General features: G+C 45.2%; 1 protein-coding gene across 4 annotated transcripts in view; it reads right to left on the reverse strand.

The window, feature by feature from the left end:
- The window catches only part of PLA2G4A (phospholipase A2 group IVA), a 43706-nt gene that overhangs the window by 1137 nt on the left and 30444 nt on the right, over nucleotides 1-12125 (reverse strand). For all 4 annotated transcript variants that reach the window (XM_068124986.2, XM_068124988.2, XM_068124990.2 and 1 more), the window contains 6 exons: nucleotides 11487-11624; nucleotides 10031-10126; nucleotides 9607-9894; nucleotides 8577-8761; nucleotides 8145-8340; nucleotides 69-223 (listed from right to left, as the gene is read on the reverse strand). In XM_068124986.2, coding sequence (XP_067981087.2) covers nucleotides 69-223; nucleotides 8145-8340; nucleotides 8577-8761; nucleotides 9607-9894; nucleotides 10031-10126; nucleotides 11487-11624 — 1058 coding nt within the window. The remainder of the gene's footprint in view (nucleotides 1-68; nucleotides 224-8144; nucleotides 8341-8576; nucleotides 8762-9606; nucleotides 9895-10030; nucleotides 10127-11486; nucleotides 11625-12125) is intronic.

Raw genomic sequence — 12125 nt, forward strand, 5'->3', positions numbered from 1 at the left:
GTTACGATTCCATAGATGTGCAATACATGTCCATCTGAGCATCCATATGATAGGTAGGGACTGCCAACCTGCAAGTTGTTCAACGTGTTGAATTCCATGAGGTCGTGCAGCCTTTGGAAGGCCTGGCGAGAATAGTGGAAGTTGAAAGTTGAGTAAGGACTGTCTGGGTCATCGAAAATTTCAAAGTCGGCAAAATCCTTTTCTTCTGGGTTTCGAAGCACACCTGGGATGGGTCAGAGGAGACAAAAGTGTGAGGCGGCGTTTGACGAGTTGTGCAGGTTTATGGTGGACAAAGTGTAGTGGAATGTTTTTCACAATCTACTCTGTCCTCTCTTCCCACCAAGTTCGCCGCAAGGTGCACACGATCTGCCAATGACGCTCTTCTGGCGAAACTACAGAAGGTCACTGCCCACGAAATCCAGGGTCACTGCCCACCTCCACTCATTCACTCCTCTATTTTCCACCTCTGGAACCAACCTCATCAGTCTGTTCAATGTTGCTCTACCTTCCGGTGCTTCAAGACAGCTGTTCACGACATTTCACGTCATCTCCTATCCACACCTGGGATCTTTTCTGCCCTCATATAACCCTTCTCCAGTCCACCTCTTTCCAGGTTTCCAGGTTACTGGGCTCCCCTCCGCCCACCTATCCTCCTCTTTATAATTTATTATTACTTTTGTACCATTTGTATTTTTCCCAAGTCTCAACATGGGTCGGGCCAAAAACAATACATAACACGATTTCTCAAAAAGTTGTGGACGAATTATGACAAAACTAGGTGAACGAGTTGGTTAGGTGACAAGAACAAGCTGATGCGATTTTGGTTCAGGTCCGAATCCAGATCCGGCCTATCAGTGGGTTACAAAACATAGACTGTTCAGCCTGGTGGAGGTATGTATGCTCTCTACCGAGTGCAGTCATACTTTACTGTGTGTGTTCTCCTCCTCTTGCTCTCATTCTTCCTCATGTCGTTTATTCCTTCAACTGTCCCTCTATTTTGTCCCTCTACCCTGCTATTGGTAAATTCCAATTCGCCCCTCCTCTTGCCTCTTGCACTTTTCTTTTTGTTTTGTTATGTCCTGGTCCGTTCTGTGTTCTATCTTCTATCCTGTGTTCTTCTGTACTATCCTGGTCCGTTCTACCCCCGCTAATTCACCCCAGATGTGGGAGATGTGGCAGATCCACTTTTTTGAAATATCGACTTCTTTCCTGGAAGTCCACCTGACATAACCTCTGTTAGCTCTTTCACGAGCCTCGATCCTGTATACAAAAAAAAAAAAAAAAGTCCTAGCAGTGTCCACGTGTTTTTTTTACCACTCACCCCCCCCCCCTTCCCATGCCTCCTCCCCCCAAACCCTCTCCCTCCCACAGATCTCCCGATGTCCCTGCTCTCCATCTTGTTCTCCCGCTCCCTCTATCATGTTTTATGTTTTATGTCAGTTTGTGTTTTTGTGATCAATGCTCTTACACGAGCCTCGACCTTGTGTACAAAAAAAAATAATCTCTTCCTTAAGCCTTGATCAAGGCTCGTGGAGTAGGAAGAACAGGAGGAGAACACAGGGGGTATGCAAAAATATTTTTGGTCCATTTTGTAAATGACTTGACAATTACATCCTGATAGCCCATCACTTCTTCTTTAACCTTTGACCTGCCTTTAGCCCCTCACTTGGTGGAGGTTGTAGTTTGGAAGATCCATAACCTTTAACACAAAATAATTCACCTTCAAATAACTATTTGTCACGCAGGAAGAAAAAGCAATGTCGACTCCACAACCCAAGTGACATTTGGTAAGGTAAACCAGCTGGGGAGTGAACTTGCCAAGATATGCTCAAAATGTTTCTTTTTTGGCTAAGACTTTGGCTTTTTGGCTAACATTTCTAAGGTTAAGACTTTGGCTTTTTGGCTAAGATTTCCAAGCAAACTGGTCTGTTTTGTGTCACAACTCATTGATTCACAGGCTCCAGAGGTATATGCTAGGATGTGGTACCACTGTTTACCTGTGGGAAGGTGGGAGCAACATGACCCCAGCATATAGTGCTTTTACACATTATTGATCTTTTAAGACATTCATTCCATTTTGTGATATTATTGGATGTCATTATCGACTGATCTTGAGTCTTACATCACATCATATCACATCACAGGATGCTGAGTGGTTTGATTATGTCGGGTGGTTTGCTTATGGTGGCCGGATAGGTTGGTTATGCCGAGTGGTTTGGTTATGCCGAGTGGTTTGGTTATGCCAGGTGGTTTGGTTATGCCAGGTGGTTTGGTTATGTCTGGTGGTTTGATTATGTCGGGTGGTTTGGTTATGTCTGGTAGTTCGGTTATGCCCAGTGGTTCAGTTATGCCAGGAGGTCTAGTTATGCCGAGGGGTTTGGTTATGTCAGGTGGTTTTGTTATGCCGGGAGGTTCAGTTATGTCGGGAGGTTTGGTTATGCCGGGAGGTTTGGTTATGCCGGGAGGTTTTGTTATACCAGGAGGTTTTGTTATGCCAGGAGGTTTGGTTATGTCGGGAGGTTTTGTTATGCCAGGAGGTCTGGTTATGCCAAGTGGTTTGATTATGCCAGGAGGTTTTGTTATGCCAGGAGGTTTGGTTATGTCAGGAGGTTTTGTTATGCCGGGAGGTTTGGTTATGCCAAGTGGTTTGATTATGTCGGGAGGTTTTGTTGTGCCAGGAGGTCTGGTTATGCCAAGTGGTTTGATTATGCCGGGAGGTTTTGTTATGCCAGGAGGTCTGGTTATGCCAAGTGGTTTGATTATGTCGGGTGGTTTGGTTATGCCAGGAGGTCTGGTTATGCCAAGTGGTTTGGTTATGCCAGGAGGTTCGTTATGCCAGGAGGTCTGGTTATGCCAAGTGGTTTGGTTATGCCGGGAGGGTCGTTATGCCAGGAGGTCTGGTTATGCTGAGTGGTTTGGTTATGCCAAGTGGTTTGATTATGTCGGGTGGTTTTGTTATGCCAGGAGGTCTTGTTATGCCGAGTGGTTTGATTATGTCAGGCGGTTTTGTTATGCCAGGAGGTCTGGTTATGCCAAGTGGTTTGATTATGTTGGGTGGTTTTGTTATGCCCGGAGGTCTGGTTATGCCAAGTGGTTTGATTATGCTGGGAGGTTCGTTATGCCAGGAGGTCTGGTTATGCCAAGTGGTTTGATTATGTTGGGTGGTTTTGTTATGCCCGGAGGTCTGGTTATGCCAAGTGGTTTGGTTATGCTGGGAGGTTCGTTATGCCAGGAGGTATGGTTATGCCGAGTGGTTTGATTATGTCGGGTGGTTTTGTTATGTCAGGAGGTCTGGTTATGCCAAGTGGTTTGGTTATGCCAAGTGCTTTGATTATGTCGGGTGGTTTTGTTATGCCAGGAGGTCTGGTTATGCCAAGTGGTTTGATTATGTTGGGTGGTTTTGTTATGCCCGGAGGTCTGGTTATGCCAAGTGGTTTGGTTATGCTGGGAGGTTCGTTATGCCAGGAGGTATGGTTATGCCGAGTGGTTTGATTATGTCGGGTGGTTTTGTTATGCCAGGAGGTATGGTTATGCCGAGTGGTTTGGTTATGTCGGGTGGTTTTGTTATGCCAGGGGGTATGGTTATGCCAAGTGGTTTGGTTATGCCGGGAGGTTCGTTATGCCAGGAGGTCTGGTTATGCCGAGTGGTTTGATTATGTCACGTGGTTTTGTTATGCCAGGAGGTCTGGTTATGCCAAGTGATTTGGTTATGCCAAGTGCTTTGATTATGTCGGGTGGTTTTGTTATGCCAGGAGGTCTGGTTATGCCAAGTGGTTTGATTATGTTGGGTGGTTTTGTTATGCCCGGAGGTCTGGTTATGCCAAGTGGTTTGGTTATGCTGGGAGGTTCGTTATGCCAGGAGGTATGGTTATGCCGAGTGGTTTGATTATGTCGGGTGGTTTTGTTATGCCAGGAGGTATGGTTATGCCGAGTGGTTTGGTTATGTCGGGTGGTTTTGTTATGCCAGGGGGTATGGTTATGCCAAGTGGTTTGGTTATGCCGGGAGGTTCGTTATGCCAGGAGGTCTGGTTATGCCGAGTGGTTTGATTATGTCACGTGGTTTTGTTATGCCAGGAGGTCTGGTTATGCCAAGTGATTTGGTTATGCCAAGTGGTTTGATTATGTCGGGTGGTTTTGTTATGCCAGGAGGTTCGGTTATGTCAGGTGGTTTTGTTATGCCGAGTGGTTTGGTTATGTCAGGTGGTTTTGTTATGCAGAAGGTTCGGTTATGTCAGGTAGTTTTGTTATGCCAGAAGGTTTGGTTATGCCAGGAGGTCTGGTTATGCCAAGTGGTTTGATTATGTCGGGTGGTTTTGTTATGCCAGGAGGTTCGGTTATGTCAGGTGGTTTTGTTATGCTGAGTGGTTTGGTTATGTCAGGTGGTTTTGTTATGCAGAAGGTTCGGTTATGTCAGGAAGTCTGGTTATGCCAAGTGGTTTGATTATGTCAGGTGGTTTTGTTATGCCAGGAGGTTCGGTTATGTCAGGTGGTTTTGTTATGCCGAGTGGTTTGGTCACAAAACGTGATCCTAGTAAAATGAAGGGCATACTTGGACCATGGGAGAATGCCAATCTTCTTTCTGACACCAACTTAAGGAGATTATAAACAATTCGGGAGGCCCTCAGATGCGGAAGTCAACCAACCTGCCATTGTATATGACTCCATTGTTGTTGTAAATGGTGATCGGTTATGGAAATGAAAATCCAAATCGATTCTAAAAATAGCCTTGAACACAACAAAAATATACACGATTTTCTCATTACCTTTTGTTGTGGTTTTTTTTACCATAACCATAATTTTATGGTTTTTAAAAAGTTTTTTTTACCATAATTTTACCATAATTTTCTCATTACCAACACCGAACCACCTGACATTACCAAAGTCGAGGCTCGTGGAAGGGCTATTCGGTCCTCATTTATTTCCTCATATATTATATACTAACCCTTTAAAATCCCTCCGCCAACCTCATGAACATGCAAGGTAATGGAGTTCTAGAAAAGCTCACTAATCCACCTGTAATTTCAGGACGGCCACTTACGCCCTAACCATAAACCCCTGATAGCCAAGGTGAACCCCACAACCTCAAAACAAAGCCTGACGACACTCCAAAGCAGCTTACAAGTGAGCACAAGATGGGAGACCATGGCCAGACTGACACAGTCACATCTATGGGATCCGCTCGTACCCATTACACCCAAACATGGTTACGGGGTCCAGCTCTTTTATCCCACAAGTTATCCGCTTGCATCCTTTATGAGGATTGACATTCAGGTCACATACTTGCAAGTCTTGGCATCTGATGAATTTCTTTATGACCCTATTAAACATAACCAAACAATGATTTTGAACATTACCATAGGTTCACATGTTGTTTTACGAATGTTGGGAATGGGAATTAACGGGTGAAACCATGAGTGAACAAAGAAAGAACCACCTTTAGAGGCCATTTTCCCCCCGCAGAGCAGGGGTTGGCCTTTTTCGGGCACCGTGGTCCCCTTTTTGAAGCAATGTTTTATGGCCGGATGCCCTTCCTGCCGCCAACCCTGTTAGTCGCCTCTTGTGACAAACACGAAATTACCAGTGAACTGGTACTCAATTTGCCCACCTCGGAAGGATGACAGGCTGAGTCAACCCCCCTGGCATTAATTCAGTGATCGACCGGGATTTGAACCCAGGATCCTCGGATCCCAAGCCAGCACCAGCACCCAAACCCGAACACTAACCCTAACCCTAACAACTAACCCTAACCCTAACCCTAACAACTCGACCAGGATTTGAACCCAGGATCCTCGGATCCCAAGCCAGCACCAGCACCCTCAAACTCACCCTAACCCTAACCCTAACCGCTAAGCCAACATCAGGCTGTTTAAACCATGAGTGAATACCAAGCAGAATAAGATCCTCTACATGTGACAGCTCAAATAGCTAGTTCATATTTGTTGCTCAATTATCTTACCACTTGAAGATCCAAAACATGCGCGGTGAAAGCATCAGTGTGCTCGATGAAGGCCCAAAGGTCGAAATCTTTACGGTGACCATCACACTTGATTTGGTAAGCACTGGAGGTGGTGAAGTTACATAGGACAGTATGGATATTGTTTCCTTACCAATTCAAGTGCCCACCTTACCTCCCATCTTGGAAGTTGCTACTTGTGCCGGAGCAAATTCACCTTTTATTATCTAGTAAAGGATGTGGAATCCACAGACACTGTAGAGATGAACATCACCACGAACACGATGAACACGAGACTTGTGAAGATTCTTCTTTGTCTGATTTGAGCCGTTTTCCTTCCTCTGCTGCTTATAAAAAGTCGCAGAATACCTTTACCTGTTAATAATGAAAATCTCATTCCCACACACATTGCTATTCTTCACAATCTACAGCCATAATGGAGAGGTAGGCTCTCTGTCTGAGCGACAGCTTCTTCACAATCTACAGCCATAATGGAGAGGCAGGCTCTCTGTCTGAGCCACAGCTTCTTCACAATCTACAGCCATAATGGAGAGGCAGGCTCTCTGTCTGAGGGACAGATTCTTCACAATCTACAGCCATAATGGAGAGGCAGGCTCTCTGTCTGAGCCACAGCTTCTTCACAATCTACAGCCATAATGGAGAGGCAGGCTCTCTGTCTGAGCCACAGCTTCTTCACAATCTACAGCCATAATGGAGAGGCAGGCTCTCTGTCTGAGGGACAGATTCTTCACAATATACAGCCATAATGGAGAGGTACGCTCTCTGTCTGAGGAACAGATTCTTCACAATATACAGCCATAATGGAGAGGTACGCTCTCTGTCTGAGGAACAGATTCTTCACAATATACAGCCATAATGGAGAGGTACGCTCTCTGTCTGAGGAACAGATTCTTCACAATATACAGCCATAATGGAGAGGTAGGCTCTCTGTCTGAGGAACAGATTCTTCACAATATACAGCCATAATGGAGAGGTACGCTCTCTGTCTGAGGGACAGATTCTTCACAATATACAGCCATAATGGAGAGGTACGCTCTCTGTCTGAGGAACAGATTCTTCACAATATACAGCCATAATGGAGAGGTACGCTCTCTGTCTGAGGAACAGATTCTTCACAATATACAGCCATAATGGAGAGGTACGCTCTCTGTCTGAGGAACAGATTCTTCACAATATACAGCCATAATGGAGAGGTACGCTCTCTGTCTGAGGGACAGATTCTTCACAATATACAGCCATAATGGAGAGGTACGCTCTCTGTCTGAGGAACAGATTCTTCACAATATACAGCCATAATGGAGAGGTAGGCTCTCTGTCTGAGGAACAGATTCTTCACAATATACAGCCATAATGGAGAGGTAGGCTCTCTATCTGAGCGACAGCTTCTTCACAATCTACAGCCATAATGGAGAGGCAGGCTCTCTGTCTGAGGGACAGATTCTTCACAATATACAGCCATAATGGAGAGGTACGCTCTCTGTCTGAGGAACAGATTCTTCACAATATACAGCCATAATGGAGAGGTACGCTCTCTGTCTGAGGAACAGATTCTTCACAATATACAGCCATAATGGAGAGGTACGCTCTCTGTCTGAGGGACAGATTCTTCACAATATACAGCCATAATGGAGAGGTAGGCTCTCTATCTGAGCGACAGCTTCTTCACAATCTACAGCCATAATGGAGAGGCAGACTCTCTGTCTGAGGGACAGATTCTTCACAATATACAGCCATAATGGAGAGGCAGACTCTCTGTCTGAGGGACAGATTCTTCACAATATACAGCCATAATGGAGAGGTACGCTCTCTGTCTGAGGGACAGATTCTTCACAATATACAGTGAGAGCTCAGTGGGTTGACGAACACCTTGATGATGATGAAACCACACATTCGTGTAAAGCACTCGAGGCAATAACGTTATCCTGTTTGGCATTCCCAGGCCATGTTATCCCATTGCTCATGGGATCACAGGTCGAAATCGCAGAAACGATCTGTATGTTTCCATTGCCTCCTAATGTTTTGATTATTCATGTAGAAGTAACGTTCCTCTATGAGCCAAATTCAGCCACTGTAAATATTTTAAATAAAGTAGAAACAACAGATAATGTAAAAGGCACGACATGCAGCGAGGAAAGTAAGTGGGGTTTGCAGCGTGACTTGTGGGGCCTACCTGGTGCCTTGTACCTGCGGAAATTTATGTTGGCAAGAACAAAATGCAGCACAATCGGGCAGTTGGGTTCGTTCAATGTATCCTTTGGGGCAAAGACGTAGCATTCCCGGAGGCCCTCACGGTCAAAAACACCTTCGTCGATGTGAGGGAAGGGCATCTTGTGCATTTTCGCCCATTTTCGCGCAAGTAGCAGATCCTTGTGGTGGGGGTGATTGGTAATCAGGTGAGCAATAGGTGTGACTTCTTGTGAGAATTGGAAAATATAGAGGATGAAAGATTGTACAGATGGCAGGGAGAGGAAAACAAGGCATTTCAAATGGATGGGAGACCTTGGTGAATGAGCAAATTGGGACCTGGTCTTACGCATACCTCAACATCAGTGTGAAAAAAAGGAAAATGGCTCACCTCAACATCAGAGAGTTAATGGCTCACCTTAAAGGGACGGCTGGAGTCACTGGGCCTGGCAGAGAAGTCGAAAGACAGGATGACATCCACAGAACGCTGAGGCCGCAGCACCAGTGGAAACGGGAGGTTGAAGGTGAGACCACTGTCTACCACGTGGATCTTTTTACTACGCACGTCCAATGGTTCGTGGATCTGGTCAAACTCATCGGGGTCTGCGAGTGCCGCCAAAACATGACATGATGCATTAAGCCCACCCAGACAGGAAGAAGAAGATTTCATCGCATGAAACAAACACTTGTGCCCAGTCAGAAGAAATGTGAAACTCTTGAACTTTCTGCCATGTATTGCTCATTTCAAAGTGCAGTACCTTAATTCATTTGTGGATAAAGGTTGCAATATATTATATATTATCTACTATATAAGAGAGGTGTTGGTCTGTCTGTGTGTGTGTCTGTCTGTCTGTCTGTGTGTCGCCATATTTCTCAAGGATGGCTAAACGGATCTTCGTCAAACTTTCAGAGGTTCATCAGTGGGTGCCTGGGGGTGTTTTAGGCCAAAAAAAAAAAAGTCGTTTTTTTTGGAGTTAAAAAAAAAATCGCTCGATAGTGTCTAAGCTTTTTAAATTAATGACAGTTATACACAAGTACACATTCGCATAAACAAATACAAAACAATCACCAGACATTTGAATACAAATAAATCAAACAATTCCGGAAGTGTACGAATTTGGTAGTACGGCTTCTTCTTCTTCCTGATCGGCATCACACTGAACTCAGAAACGTGATGAACGACACATTCACCCATCAGCATATATATGAACCCCCTTCCTCTCTTGCCTCCCCCCTCCCCTTCCCCCCCTCTCCCTCCCTCTTCCTCCCCCCCTACTCTCCCCCTTGCCCTCCCCTGCACCCCCCTCCCCCTCCCCCCCCCTCACCCGCCCGGCAACGCCGGGTACTTCTGCTAGTTATATATGAAAAAATAAAAAAAGATTCCTTAGCCCCTCATCAGCTCCTATCATCTCCCCCAAAAAGGCAAAATACATTCACTTTCACAGTACCTGCAACGGCAAAATCACCATCGCCTTCTGACTTCCCAGGAGACAGCAGTGGAGATGAGGGGAAGCCCCCTTCACCAAGAACCATGCACCGCATGAAATTGAATACTTTGCCAGCGCGACCTTCTCGTGACGTGAACAACGTCGTGTCACCCACAAGCCTATGGAGCGTACGCTGGACCCAGGTGGTTCCGTCAGCATGGTCCATCGAACTAATGGATCCCGCACCCAACTCGTCCTCATCACTGTCGTTCTCGTCCTGCGTTGCAATGTTTTTCACCTGAAGGTTGTCTGCACGTAGGGGACAAAGGCAAAGGTGAGCCAGAAACACGCTTGTTGTGTAGTGTGTCAACGCCATTTTTCGTCATGTGGCCCCTTTTGGTGCCGTGTGTGACTGTAAACATGCGACGGCCTGTAGTTGTCTTACCGATCTCCTCCTCCATGCTCTTCGTAGAGGTGCTGTGCTTGTTGGCAAAACGAAACACTCGGTTGAAGAGAATGGAGAAGGCACTGCCCCACACACCTGCCACACACAAGTGGACACATGTAAACATGTGAACATGGCAGGTTATCCTTATCTTATGAGCATTTTCAGTTACCATTGAATCAAGGATGTAATGTGATTGGGTCAGAAGCAATGCCATATTGTATCATGTGACTTTCGACTTGTTTAAGCACCACTCATTTGTGAAAACACTTGTTCAAACACCACTCATCAAATGCACCTTTGGATGACCCAGAATAGCATGATGTAGCATGACAATGTGTAATATACACAGGTGGATGCCTCTGAGATGCATGTTCATACGGTCAACTCAGAGAAATACAAACTGTGAGAATACTAACTTGTACTTAGAATAAGGGTATTTATGGTGGAAGTTGTGAAGTACTACAGATCCAAAGAAGGAAGAAATGCAAACGGTATAACGTGGAAGGAAGTATACAAGCAAAAAGGTTGAACACATATACATATCAGCAAATAATTTAGAAACGGATGTACTCTTCTTCTTCTTCTTATTCTTCTTCTTCTTCTTGTACTTCTTCAAGTGATGCCATGTCCCATAATATGGGGTCAGTGGTTCAAAAGGAATGTGAAATTGGCTCAAGCCTTTGACGAACTGGTTGGCGAGGCCTGATGTTGGACAGAAATTTGGTCAGGATGCTGGTGATAAACCAACTATTATTCATAAAATCTTCATGAAATAAAATAGTCTTCATAAATCTTTAATGGAATCTTTGATGTCCACCAAGTGATGCTAGCAGATGGGTCCTCCGGCTTACCATCCATCCGAGGAACGGTGCACTTCCTGATGCAACCGCCCGTCCGCGAAGCCCCAATCCGACATTATATTGTTCGGGTCAGGAATCGAACCCAGACACATCGACACAGCTCAGAGGCGTCCTGGCATATTCAATGTTGAATAAATGTTCTCATGCTTTATGTGCCAGTGAAACAAGTTTTTGTTACCAGAGTTTTGATAGGCCTTTACACCCCACCCTCTCAACTTCCTTTCCAAACTGAAACAACAAAGCCAGCCAAAGAGGAGCCAAAGAATACAAGACACAGACACAGTTGAACAAGTGAAAAGAGCCAAAGGGAGACAAAACCCAGAAAGGTAAATCAAAGAATATCAATGCTGGAAAGCAACTTGGAATGGGCACTAAAGTGCAACCTATGAAAGGGGGGAGTGGGGGGGGGGGGGGGGGGGGAGGTTTGAATCCGATTTCACAGTGGATTTGCTACAACTCTGATAAGCTTGATGTTTATCCCGTTCAAGGAGCTTTTAGTTACACAGAACACAAAAGCATTTGCCAAGCTTATAGGCCACCATCTCTTCTAAGAGGTCCCCTGCGCTGGCATACCCACCAGGCAACCAGCGTACCCATGAGGAAGTGCAGAGGGTACTCATCGTACGTCTTCACAGCAATGCCCTTGAAAAACTTGCTCCCGAACAAACGCGGGGGCATGAAGGTGCCGTACTTCGACATCCCAATCTCATACGGACTGAACTCCATCCAGTCTGCAAGGCAAAAATCTTATTGCTACCGTGTATCCATCTTCACGAGCATTGGCAGAGTTCCTGTAGCTAATGCAAGAATCATAACGGTGCAAATTGCTTTTGAGCTCTCATCTTTACACCACTTTTTGCACAGACTAGTCACCTGTGTGTGACCAATTTAAACAATGATGATCAGGAGGTGTGGCTATTCTCAGACAGTGACAGACAAGAGACGAACAAATAGTTTAGTCATAACTCGTCCATAACTTTTTTTTATATCACGTTATATGTACTTTTTCCCCAATCTCAATGGTGAAGAATCACTTTAAAAAATTTTTTAATTCCTCATATCTGAATCCATATTCAGATCTTCACCGAAATCGATTGGGTCTTGTCACACACCCAACCTGTCCACCAAGTTTCGTTCTCAACTTTTTGAGATATCTTGTTATGTATCGGTCTTAGCCCTATCACTCAATGGTGAAGAATCACTTAAAAATTATACTAATCGGATGTGGATCT

Source organism: Myxine glutinosa, chromosome 8 (assembly GCF_964187855.1).
Source record: "Myxine glutinosa chromosome 8, kmMyxGlut1.1, whole genome shotgun sequence".
In the NCBI taxonomy this organism is placed as follows: domain Eukaryota; kingdom Metazoa; phylum Chordata; class Myxini; order Myxiniformes; family Myxinidae; genus Myxine; species Myxine glutinosa.